Source organism: Dipodomys spectabilis, unplaced genomic scaffold, assembly GCF_019054845.1.
Source record: "Dipodomys spectabilis isolate Male_0828 unplaced genomic scaffold, ASM1905484v1 ptg000197l, whole genome shotgun sequence".
NCBI lineage: Eukaryota > Metazoa > Chordata > Mammalia > Rodentia > Heteromyidae > Dipodomys > Dipodomys spectabilis.
The window spans coordinates 1,113,619-1,126,411 of record NW_024870874.1 but is presented as its reverse complement, the minus strand read 5'-3'; the positions used below and the strand labels follow the sequence as shown (position 1 = coordinate 1,126,411).

Here is a 12,793-nt window from a genome sequence, read left to right as displayed (position 1 = left end):
AGGGTTGCCACCAAATTGTATGGCTACCATCATCTTCCTCCTCAACTCCAGACCTGTCCTTATCTGCTTCTCCCTCTCTATTCCTCTCTCCACACTGCTGAAAATAGGAACCTTTTTTCCCAGCTGAAAATAGGATCCTATCTCTTCTTTACTTAAAAGCCTGCAATATTTTTCAACGGCTTCTAGGACAAAAGCTAAAATCCTGAGTACACCAGTAAGTCAATTCTTTAGGATGTGTTCTGACCCTTTGTCCTACCTCATCTAATAGTATCTTCCTGCTTGTTCTAACTGCTAGCTCCCCTAGCACACCCTCTTCCCCCTGTCAGTTCTGTGCCTGTTATCCTCTATCCCAGAGCCTTTGCACATGCTCCTCCCCGTGCTGGACTAGTCTTTCCATGCATATTTAATTAATCCTGCCCAGTCCTTGAAAATGTTGGTTGGGCACTATGTACTTGGACAGCTTTTGGTCAATTCTTGGTCAGTCATTCTTGTCAGACTGTATAGCTTTTCTTCTGAGCATCTCATTCAATCTGTAGTTATACTTTTCCTCAATATGAAAGTCCCCCGCTGGACTGTCTAATCTGTGGGGGCAAAAGCCATCTCCAATTGTGCTTATGCTGTCAGCATAGACAAAAGACTCAGTGAATATTTGCCTAATGAATGAGTGGAGGAATCAGAACTATCTCCTGTAAGAAGATCTAAAAATAGAAGAATTGTTTTTGCTTTATTTTGTTCATAGAGGAAATAAAACACTTAGGAAAAAAATGTAGAACTCACTCTCAGATTATTTGGTTGTGGAGTAATATGAAGACTTTTCCCATTGGATGGGGAAGCCAGGTTGAATTAAGAAGATGAATAGCTTTGGCTTTGCCCTAATAGTTCAAGTTGGGGGTAAGAGGTAGAATTTCAGGTTAGGAGGAACAAGGACAGAGAAATACCCTGTAGTCTTGGCACTTGAGACATTACTGCTTTCTCTGGTAAATGGAATTTTTGTGGCCTGGGGAAGGCAAGACCCAGACTAAAGAGAGTTGAATATGCGCAGTCATTTCCTAGAGCTTGGGGAATAAAAAGAGAAAGGTGAGGTAACTGAAGTAAAATGAAGAAATGAACAAAGGGTGCATTTATTTGAATGAAAAAAAAATTCAAGAGCCTTGAAACCACAAGAGCTTCTCGAGATGTTTGTGTAATTGAATATAATTTATCTGGGATTGAGAGGAATAATAATCAAAACATTTTTCACTTAAGTCCATCTGGAGGCCTAGGAAATTGTACTCTTGATAATGGCCTGAGCTCAGCTGTGCCCTTGTTGTCTTGTCCTCAGGCTGCAGGCTGGAACTGTGTTTTATAGAAAGAGCATGGAGCACAAAATATTAAATGAATTTTACTGTATTCAACATGCCCAACAGGACACCATCTTCCTTGTTTGGCAGGGAGAGAGCTCAGCATTTGGAGACTCAGCAGTGCATTAAGTATTTTAATAATCATTGTTGACACACAAAACATATGGCCTTTCAGAATCCACTGTGTCAAGTGTTAAAGTTGTCTTCTAAGATCTCTAAAATTATCTTTTCAAACTTCAAGCAAAATTTAATCAGGGCTTGTATCAAACTGCATTCATTCACGAATCTTACTTTATCAGCAAAGGAAATAAATTGTCTCCTAGATCAGGATATCAACTGGTTATTTCAGTGTATGAGGAAGACTGAAATTCATACCTCTGCAAAAAATTACTTCACGGATAATGAGAACATATAGAACTTATGGAGTAGGATACCCATCTTCTATTTGCTTTGTAACTCTCAGCCATACTTTAAGACCCCTCTTCAATATTGCCTCTTTTCAGAGCCTTCATGGGTCTCTTCACTCACTACTTATATCACTTACTCATGGTCATAGTAACATGAAATGAATAACATTAACATACAAAGGCATAAAACAATAAGTATCTCTTTACTGCTCACAAGTCTATGGTTAGCAGGGCTGCTATGTGTGCACATGTGTGTTGTCAGACAGCTTAGGGAGGGCAGGGAGGAGCCCTGTTAATGGCTGAGCTCCCCTAGATCCAGGTCCTCCTCATGTTTACACACATCCAGCTGACCAGCCTGGGCATATTCTCATGACCATCTCAGGAACTCCAGAGAAAAAGTAGAAACACATTAGCATGTAAACTTCCAGTTGTATAACATTTGTTAGCCTCCCATTGGCCATAGCTAAACCACATGGCCACACTTAGAATCAGAGTAGGAGGACGCTACAGAATTATAAGGCAAAGTATGGTAACAAAAGAAGGCTGTTAGTTGAGGCTTTAATGTCATCATCCAGACCCTCCCACTCCGTCTCCAGTCCTAATTATTCCCTCTGGTCCTCACTCTCCTCATTGTGCTGCAGGCCAGATGCTGACTTTTGACAGTCCTCCTCAAAGTTAGGTCCTGATGTCAATGTACATTCATTCTTAACTATTTGTTGAGCACCTGTCATATTTCTTATTCTTCTAAAGACAGTCCATGCCATGCCTAGCATTGGCCTGGATATAATAGGTGCTCAGTAAGGGATAGTAAGGGAAAAACAGAGGAGGAGCCAACAATGCTTGATAAGAAAGGTACTCATTGCCTTGCTCATGTAACTGTGACCCCTCTTACAGTATTTTCACAATAAAAAAACTTATTAAAAAAAAAACATGCGCATGTGAAGCTCACTCCCCACATGCCTTTCCTTTCCTCTCAGAGGAAGGGCTGAGGACAGGTGCTTTTCAGGTACCCAACTAGTGAGGCCTTTCTGGCTCAACTCACCGGTGACCACGGGGCGGAGGGAGGTCCTGTGGAAGGATGTCATGACAATCCTAGTAGCTGCAGAGCATTCTTCCCCCCTTCACCAGATTCCCACTTCTCCTTTCCAGAATCCGGGCACTCCCTCTGCTGTCTCCCTCCCTGATACTTCATTCATATAAATGGTTTTATAGACAGAGCTTCCAAGAGCTGAAATGATATCTCCAATTCTTTAGTGGGAGTTGATTGTACTGCAGGATTATTTAGCTCAAGGTATGATCAGCTTGTGAAGAGCTTATGATTGCTGTTCTCTGCTCTTCCCAGCTCCACAGACAGAGGCTAGAGGGGAATTCTTAGGACCTTATGTATATCGATAACTCTAGATGCTGTGCCTATGGCATCTTTTCATACAGGATATTCCTTCTACCAAACCAGTGTTAAATTGAGTTTCATTATTTCTCATTTCCGTAAAGTCCTACAAGGAGGATGTATGTTTCTGAGTGAATTGTGGTTTTGAACTTCTTGATTTATCAGGGAATAGTGTAACTTCCTTGGGAAACAGAGTAGCATAGCTTTAAGATCAGTCAGGGTGACTTTGAGGGTCAGCCATGACTGAAACAGTGAGCCCTGGTCCTTAGGAAGACTCGGGCTCTTTCTGTGAGGGAAAGCATCAGAGCAGTAGGATAGAATAATGCTGGTAGTTAGTAAGTCATTGTGTCAGTCAGTAAACTTACTATTATTTCTATTATTATATAACCCCCATAATGTTATAAGCTGTGAATGTGTTCATATCAATAGTAAATTATTTATATCAAATAACCTACAAGTTCATTTTCAGGAAAAAAAATAAAACATTAATTCCCAAACTACTTTAATCAATAAATCCTTTTATTTAGAAAATTTTTAAAGGTTATACTTAAATATGGATTTCTTGAAATGGCCCTAGAAAGATCTTCATCCATCCAGCAAGTATGTTTTAAGTATCTGCTTTATATAAGGTTGACAAGTGATAAAATGGTGAACAAAATAGACTATCAGGCAAGGGTGGAGCTCAGAAATAGAGTATTTGCCTACCATTCATGTGCACCTAGATTCTATCCCCAACACCAAAAACATAAAACTAAAAATCAAACATACACGTTTTCAAAACCACCTGGTATCTTATGATAAAAGATTATGATAGAAGATCATTACTGAGTCAGTTATTACTTGCATTCAGTTTCCCATTTATTAACTACAACTTCATGAATTATCTGAGATAAGTTAATATTTGAACTCATCAAGTTGAATACATTAAATATATACAGCTTTTTACCTGTTAATTATTACTTCAATAAAGTGATTTGAAAATAAGTTGCCCCAAAAGGGAATCCTACTACAATGTTGGTAGGAGTGTAAACTTGTTTAACCGCTCTGGAAAGCAGTATGGAGGTTCCTCAAAAGACTCTGTCTTTGTTGCTATTGTTTTAAATGTGCTATGTGATTTTTTTTTTGTTTTGTTCTTCCCCCTATGGTATATCCCCTGTAGTCACGGTACTTGATTTTGGTACCCTGCAGCTTGTATATACATTTGTCTAATCTGGGGAGGGCAAGGGGAATAACAAAACTCTGAAACAAGGACAAAGGATACCCACAGGACAATATATTGGAAATGAGCTTTACAACTTCAGGCAGTGGGGTGGGTGGGGTGTGGAGGAGTGTGGGCGATGGGTGAGGGAAGGGATAGTGGGACAACAACAAGGAAGAGAAGGGGAAACAATGATGGACAAGTAATGTAGTCATGGCCTTACTCATGCAACTGTAACCCCTCTGCACATCTTAACAATGAAATAAAATTTTAAAAAACGAAAAGAAGTGGCCCGAATATATTTGGGTGGCCCTGGATTAAAGAAGGGGGGAATTTTGACTTCATAATTCTCAAAGTAGCTGTATTAGATTTTCAAACTTGCTATTTTTATTATGAAATAATATATAGAATCAATATTTCCGAGTCTTTTTCTGGCCTCCCTTCTATGAATTACTAGTCGGTTTAGGGATGGATGGGGAATTGCTGGCATACATATCAGGAAGAAAAATCAAAAAGTTTTTAGGAGGTAGTGTTTTAGGCTATGAAACTGACTGAGATGAATCTTAGGTTTGCTCCTGGAACAGAAGGGCCTTCGTGGAAAACAGGTAAAAGCCAATAAAGAATATAGATTAGTAAATAAGATGTGTCAGTGATTATTTCCTCATTTTAGCAAATGTTATAAAGGATGTTAACATTAGGAAAGTTGAGTTAAAAAGCGGATGAGAAATCAGCTTTCAAATTAGCTTCCATAATTAGGATTTCTCCTTCCTTTGATTTTAACATTTGTCTAAGAAAAATATAACTAGAATGGTACATCTACTATAAAATGATAATTTTCCTATACTCTCATCTAGGTCTTCACAAAGTTACAAACGGATGTTGTTGGATCTTTTCATTCGTCTAGAATTTTCCAAGGTGTTTTTTTTTCTTTATGTAAAAGACTTTCTATTAGAGGCCTTTTTTTTTCACCTACATATTTTAACTAGTTTGAGTGGCTCAGAGGTTCCATTTTATTTCCCTAGGTACAGACACAAGTACGCCTTGCAAAAAAAAATTTTGACAAATTGAAGATGGATGTCTGTCAAAAAGTGGATCTTCTAGGAGCGAGCAGATGCAATCTCTTGTCTCACATGCTAGCAACGTATCAGGTAACAAAGTGCTATTTGTTTTCAATGATCAAAGAATGGAATGAGGCTTAGATAATATAAAACTGACATTTGCACTGCACATAAGGTTATGAAGTTTTGAATGGCTTTCTCATAATTTACTTGTCCCATTTCTGGCTTCTAGGTTCTGTAGTTTAATCAAACTGAGCTCAGTAGTAGCCCTTCCCTTGTATACAGTGGAATTTACCACTTCTCTGCATTAACTTTGGGGGTCCCTTCAGTTTGGAGTGCCTATTCCCCTTTATCTGTGCCTTTCCAAATTCTGCTCTTTTTAATATACCAGTCCAAATGTCATATACCTCTCTCTCTAACTCCCTCACTTTCATGGTCCTCTTAAATATTATTTGGACTCATTTCTTCACCCTTGGTTCCCCATGTACTCTGTACTATGTGCACCTTGTATTTCAGCCAAACCAAAGGCCTCCCCCAACTCCATCAGCATTGGTTTTTTTTGTTTGTTTGTTTGTTTGGGTCTGGTCATGGGCCTGAAACCTTGGCCCCAGCGCTGTCCCTCAGCTCTTCAGCTCAAGGCTAGCACTCTACCACTTGAGCCACAGCGCCACTTCCAGCTTTTTTCTTTTTGCTTATGTGGTGCTGGGGAATCAAACCCAGGGCCTTGAGCATGCAAGGCAAGCCCTCTACCACTGAGCCACCTTCCCAGCCCCAGCATTGTTGCCTACATCCCATGTCATGCTTTCCTTCTTGAGGGTCATTATTCAGTGCACTTGATTTTGTCTCCCCTGAGAGGCTCTGAGTTCCTTCAGCATGACATTTGTGTCCATCAATAATGCTATTGAACTCCACTTGTGTGTGGGATGTCAAGTACTGGGTGTTGTGGGGGATATAAAAATTAACACAACCAGATTCCTTGTTTTCGGAACACTTAACATTTAGGAAGTAGGACACAGGAAGGTCAGACTGTATTTCCCAAACCTCTAGGACAGAATAGAGTACACCAAGTGAAATAAAGTTCTCAGAAAACCATTAGTGTTTGAAGAGGGAGAAATCAACTCAGTTGAATGATCACAAGGCTAGATTAATGATTAGCACTGGATTTTGGAGGACGGATTAGATGAGACAAAGAAAATGGAGAAGAGAGAGTTCCAGGTGGTAGGAGCAGACTGTGCCGTGGGAGGCCTTCAGTTTGGCTGAAATACAAGGTGCACATAGGGCAGAGTACATGGGGAACAAAGGGTGCAGAAATGAGTCCAAATTATATTTTAGAGGACCATGAAAGCTAGAGAGAAGCATACTTCTACAGGGCCAACAACTAGCTCTGGGCATTTAAAACATCAGTAGATTTCCTGTCTCTCTTTATAGACCACTCTGCTTCATTTCTGGGAGAAAACTTCACACACTATGGCAGCCGTCCATGAGAGCTTCAGAGGTTATCAACCTTATGAGTTCACCACCCTGAAGGTATGAAGGCTGGAGTGGCCATTAAAACACTTTATAAAAAGTCAAGATCTATTAAAGTATAAGCAATGTCTGTTACAATGAGCTTTATTATTTCAAGACCCCAAGTTCTAACAGGTCAGTCACTTACGTCTATAATCCTAGTTACTTAGGAAGCTGAGATCTGAGGATTACAGTTTGAAACCAGCCTAGGAAGAAAAGTATGTGAGACTCTTATCCAATAACCACCAAAAATCCAGAAGTGGAGCAGTGGCTCAAGTGATAGAGTACTAGCCTTGAGGGAAAAAGCTAAGAGACAGCGCCCAGGCCCTAAGTTCAAGCCCCCTAGTATTGGCGCGTGCGTGTGCACACATGTGCGTGCACACGCACGCACGCGCGCGCGCGCACACACACACACACACACACACACATACACAGAATCATGCTCCTTGGCAGAGTCTTTTGCACTGCATCCCTATCAAATGCCATAATAACCCACTACATTCCACAGACGTTGAGCCTTAGTGCACACATTACAGGCAGGTGGATCTCTGGTGACCTCAAACCTTAGTTATTGGTCTTGCTCATTTAAAGTACTTGCTTGACTGCCACAGTGAAGACTGCCCAAGTATCATGGAGTCAGTTTCTTTTAGTTTTCTTGTTTTGGTGTTATTAGAGATGTCATCGGGGCCTCATGCATGCCAGGCACCATTGACTATACCACCATTCCTATTTTTTAAATAGTCAATTCAGAAATACTTAAGAAAGTATAGTCTTTTCCTCTCTTCTGAAAAATATGTTATTCTGAGGATACCATCCAATATATAGTTGGGTTTTTCCCCATTACTCTACAGTAATATTTTCCCACAGAAAAAACAACATGACACTCAAGGACTTAACCACTCATAAAGAATATGGATGGGCACATTGTCTTATTCTCAATATTGAAACCAGATTGGAATTATTTTCTCTTTAGTGGTTATTGGATAAGAAAGCATATCAATAAGGAAGAGGTTTGGGGGTCCCAAGAAGACTTCTTAGAATGGTAAGAGAACAGTAGGATACTTTGTAACCAAGTCATATCTTTGAAGGAAAAATATCAAGCAAAAACTAGCTGAAGTTTGCCTTGAAATTGCCTTATTTTTCTGGAAATGTGTAAGTGTTTTGTACAACAATACATCAAAACATTAGAGAACTTTTTTGCCTTAAAATGCTTCTTTGATTTTGAGGTATTTATGTCCCTGCAACTACAAAAGTACTAATCTTTATAGATCTTGCCTTAAATGAAGGTCCCAGAGGAATCCAAGAGAATTCACCTGTCCTGGGATGCACCTGACCCAGGACAGCTGGCCACGAACTTATTCTTCCTAATCCCGCCTTGCCCGCGCATTGGTGCTCACTGACATGCTGCATTGCAAATACATACTCTATCAATTGTAAGCCCTTAAGAGGAAGGACCTTTTATTTCTTAGTAGTCCTTCTTTATCCAGTCCAAACATTCTGCACACAATTAGTCAGCAGCTTTCGTCACTCAAGCAAAGTGTTATTATTGGTAGGGGCTGCATTTCTTCCCTGTGATCTGCTGCTTTCAGCATCTTCCGAAATTGCCATCCTGGCCAAGGGAGAGTGGATAAAATCCTAACTTGCTGTTCACAATTATTTTCCCACCCTGAGCAGACTGTGGACTAACCTTTCATAAGGCATATTCTAGCCATCCGGTTTTATCTTGTATCTCGTAACGAAGGTTGCTGTCTTCTGAAGGACAGTTCTAGGTAACACAAGTTGTCTGGGTGAAAGATGAAATCACACCTACCCTAAGAACAGTTCACAAGAACTTCATGAGTTTATTGCATATAAAGTACAACATAAATTCATGACATTGAAGTTGTGCCACAAGCATGGAAGAACCCATGTGTGTGTCCCTGGCCTCCTGCGCTGAGGAAAATATGGCTCCTTAATTTTTGCCATGCTATTTTACCCTGCAGAGAGGATCAAGCTGATTATGTGAGAGGATTTCTGGGCAGTGAATTGAGTGAAAGTTTGACAGCCATAGCTCAGGATATAATTGCAATTACTTTGAGCAGATGACTCACTATTACCTTTTATATCCCCAGAGCCTTCTTTAAATTATAGTTAAAACAATAGCGCATACTTTATTTATAATCTTAGTGGGAGTCATGTATCTGTTAATGTATAATGGTATTATAGTAATATTAAGCTTCTATTAAGCATCAAATACACTATAGCTATTTATCTAGGTTTTCAGTATGACACACTAGTATTTTCAAGCAGAAAATTAATTATTTTATATAGACTCCAAGATGACATAATCAAATCCTATTATACACGAGTCACTATTTGTTTTATAAATGGAGGTACTTGCATATCAAATTGTCTGCCACCAAACATGAAAATAAAAACTATGAATGCCTTATATATCATGGTCAAGAATGAGAATGTTTGAATTCCTTGTCCTCTTATACCAACATTCTTTAAAAAATACATATCCTATATTCATAAGATTTTTATTTTATTAAGCTTTCTTTTAATACATGTAATTTGGGGATGGCACTGTCTACAATCATGGATATTTTGAAATTTAAATAAATGTTTTCAGGATTAATTTGTTCTCTGGGTTTACGTAAGCAAATAGCCCCTTAAATGCCTTTTGGGACTCTGACTGGAAAGAAAACATTGTCTTTGGAGAGAGTTGCCAAGCTCTGTTAATGAAAAGCAAGCCATTTGTTGTCTTTGCTTCAGGGTGTATTCTGAGTGTTGGTAATTGTGCCACTGCAGCTGTATTTCCTGACTGTTTGTTTTATGCTTGATGAAGGATGATAATTAATGTGTTAAACATTTGGTATATCCTGTTAAGAGGGGAACTTTTGCAGCTGAGTTACAGAGATGTATCTCATGCTGTTAAGTTCAAAGTTTTCTTCAAATGACTCGTTCTTTAAGAAGTACATAATAGGGTTGTTTTGCAGGTTTTTTGGTTTTTGTTTTGATTTGTTTTGTGCCAGTACTCGGGCTTGAACTCTGGATCTAAGCACTATCCCTCAGCTTTTTCTCTCAAGGCTGATCCTCTACCAGTTGGGGCATGGCTCTACTTCTGGCTCTTTGGTGGTTAATTGGAGATAAGTCTCATGGACTTTCTTACTCAGTCTGGCTTTCGAACTGTGATTGATTCTCAGATCTCAGCCACCTGAGTTGTTAGGATTGCAGACACCAGCACTCAGCTCATAAAAGGTTTTTTTACAGAATGATACATTTCAGAAGCAAACTGAGCCTCTACTTCATACAACCTGCAAAACTTCTAAGTGGTTGTTGTGATTTTTGTGAGGATTTTGGGATTAAGTTATTGCATTGTTGCCTGGACATGATATGATTATATTGATTCTACTATGGGCAAAATTCTTTATTATTTTAATTTTGTGATAGATTTTTGTAGCACTTGGCTATATGGAAAAAGTTAGGCTTGACACTTATAAAATATTTTTTCAGTAACCTGCTAATTGTAACAACTCAATTTTAAAGTGGAATTGCTGTTTTCTGATTGGTTTCCAATAAAAGAAGCACTCTCTTGATCTTGTATTTCCAAATAACAAACACTGATTCCTTGCTACATACTTTGCATGAATTATCATTAATGTATTAATTTTACACTGATTCTAAATCATCTGGGAATCATTTCACATGGTAGAAATTATCAAGTCCCAGGGATAGGAATAGAATGTTACTTTCCAGATCTTGGAAGCATTGTCCCTTTTTTGAGAGAGTAATTTAGACTAAGGGTTTAAAACATTTTTAAGGAACTAAATGAAATTCCATCTTATTAGGAGAGTAGTACCCTGTCTTAAATTGCCAACCCTCAGATGTGGTTGTGTTTCCTTCATCCTTCTAGGATGTAACTTATACATTTCTCCATGGATGCAGAGCAGGCACCAGCCCCAAAAGTTAGAAATAGCCTTTAAGAATCAAGCAGAGGGCTGGGAAGGTGGCTCAGTGGTAGAGCGCTTGCCTTGCATGCATGAGGCCCTAGGTTCAATTCCTCAGCACCACATAAGCAAAAAGAAAAAAGCCGGAATGGCGCTGTGGCTCCAGTGGTAGAGCGCTAGCCTTGAGCTAAAGAACTGAGGGACAGTGCCCAGGCCCAAAGTTCAGGCCCCACGACTGGACCCAAAAAAAAAAAAAAAAAAAAAGAATCAAGCAGATTTTTCCCAGCAAACTCTAAAGTTCTATTTGTGTCAGTGACCATTTCCTCCTCTGACAGGCTAGTAATGTGTTGAGTTGGGCTTGTTTAGAGAGAAGTGGGGATTGGGTGATCAGTAGTGGTGGACACACCCTCTGGAGACTGGTTGAGGGGGAGGCATGTCCTTCTGCATTTGTATTTGTTTGTTTTGTTAGAGATAGGGTCTCACTGTGTAGCCCAAATGGCTTCCAGCTTTTGATCTTCCTATCCCAGCCTACCAAGTGCAGGGACAGATGTGCACCACCACAGCTCACTACATTTGGGGGTTGAGGGAGACTACTGGGGTCTAAACTTACTTGCTAGGCATGCAGTGTACTGCTTAAGCTATGCTCTTTTTATGCTACTTGTTTTTTGAATAGTCTCAAATTATTCCTGGGCTAGCCAGGACCACAGTTCTATCCATACTTCCCATCCATCTGGTATGACAGGTGTGCACCATCATGCCCCAGGTCTTTTAGTGGTTGAGATGATGGAGTCTTAAGGACACTTTTTTGGGGGGGGGGGGCTGGGCTGCCTCACACCTCTGTCTTTTATCTCTGTCTCCCAAGCATCTGGGATTACAAGTATGAGTCACTGCATCCAGTGTCTATTTTTGCATTTTTAAAGACAGAGTGCTTGAATTCAGTGAAAAATGACTAGTAGCAAAATACATTCCTGTGATGCAATCCAGTAGTATGGACAGAACACCAACTTTTTTTGTGTTCTCTGGTTCTAGGATAAAGCAAAACAAAGGCATAGCTCGGGAGCCAGCCAGACCTGGTTATGCCAGGTCTGCCATACATAGCTGTATGACAGTTGTGGTGAGAGAGGCGATGGTAATGAAAGTGTGGTGGCGGGGCTGGTGGTGGTGGTGGTGGTAAAGGTGGCAACAAGGTTGTTGAGATGGTAGTGTAAATGATAAGAGTGACCAGGAAGTGGTTAAGATGGGATGATGTGGCATTCCTGGTGAAGGCTCCATTGACTTATGTAATAGATCCAGAAGTCAGCCATTGAAAGTAGACATACAGGACACGTTATGAAGTAGCTTGGTTCAGTAGTCCAGTTTGAGTTACTGTCTCACCATTTTCATCTGAGATAGTTCGATTTATGTGAGTTTCATAAGCCAGGCTGAGAATGGAGTACGTAAGAAGCCTCAACCAGACCTGCCCTGAGGGTACCCAGCCCACTCCCGACTTGGCTTTCACAGACTCTCTGACAGCTCTGTTCCCAAACTTGTCCTACAACCATGGGACTGGCTTACACAGTTCCCACCAGGGAAGGGAGAGGGCTGGGCTCGCCTGCAAGCCAGAAAGGCAGGAGGCTTGCCATCTCTGCAACAGGGCTTATTCTAACACATGCAATTTGGCTTTACAACTGGCTCTTGATCAGTGCCAAGATTTTTAACTCTAAGGAAACCTGAATTTGAAAACATAACTCTGAGCATGTTCAAAAATAACTGTTGAAACAGCTGTGCTCGCATTTCCGTTTTGCTCTCTTGTGGTGTAGGTCTCAGCTCTGTTATACAGAACATCATTTTTGAGACCCAAACGCTTTTAGCTTGAAAATTCAACAAAGCATACTTTTCTAAATTTTGTTTTTCTTAAAATTTGTGTGCCTAGCAGCTTTCGTCCTCCCCACCTCCACATTTCTCAGTTAATCATTTGAACATTTC

General features: G+C 40.0%; 1 protein-coding gene across 3 annotated transcripts in view; it reads left to right on the top strand.

The window, feature by feature from the left end:
* Positions 1 to 12,793, top strand: part of Ica1 (islet cell autoantigen 1) — a 145,656-nt gene that overhangs the window by 95,315 nt on the left and 37,548 nt on the right. For all 3 annotated transcript variants that reach the window (XM_042696086.1, XM_042696085.1, XM_042696084.1), the window contains 2 exons: positions 5,355 to 5,480; positions 6,819 to 6,917. In XM_042696086.1, coding sequence (XP_042552020.1) covers positions 5,355 to 5,480; positions 6,819 to 6,917 — 225 coding nt within the window. The remainder of the gene's footprint in view (positions 1 to 5,354; positions 5,481 to 6,818; positions 6,918 to 12,793) is intronic.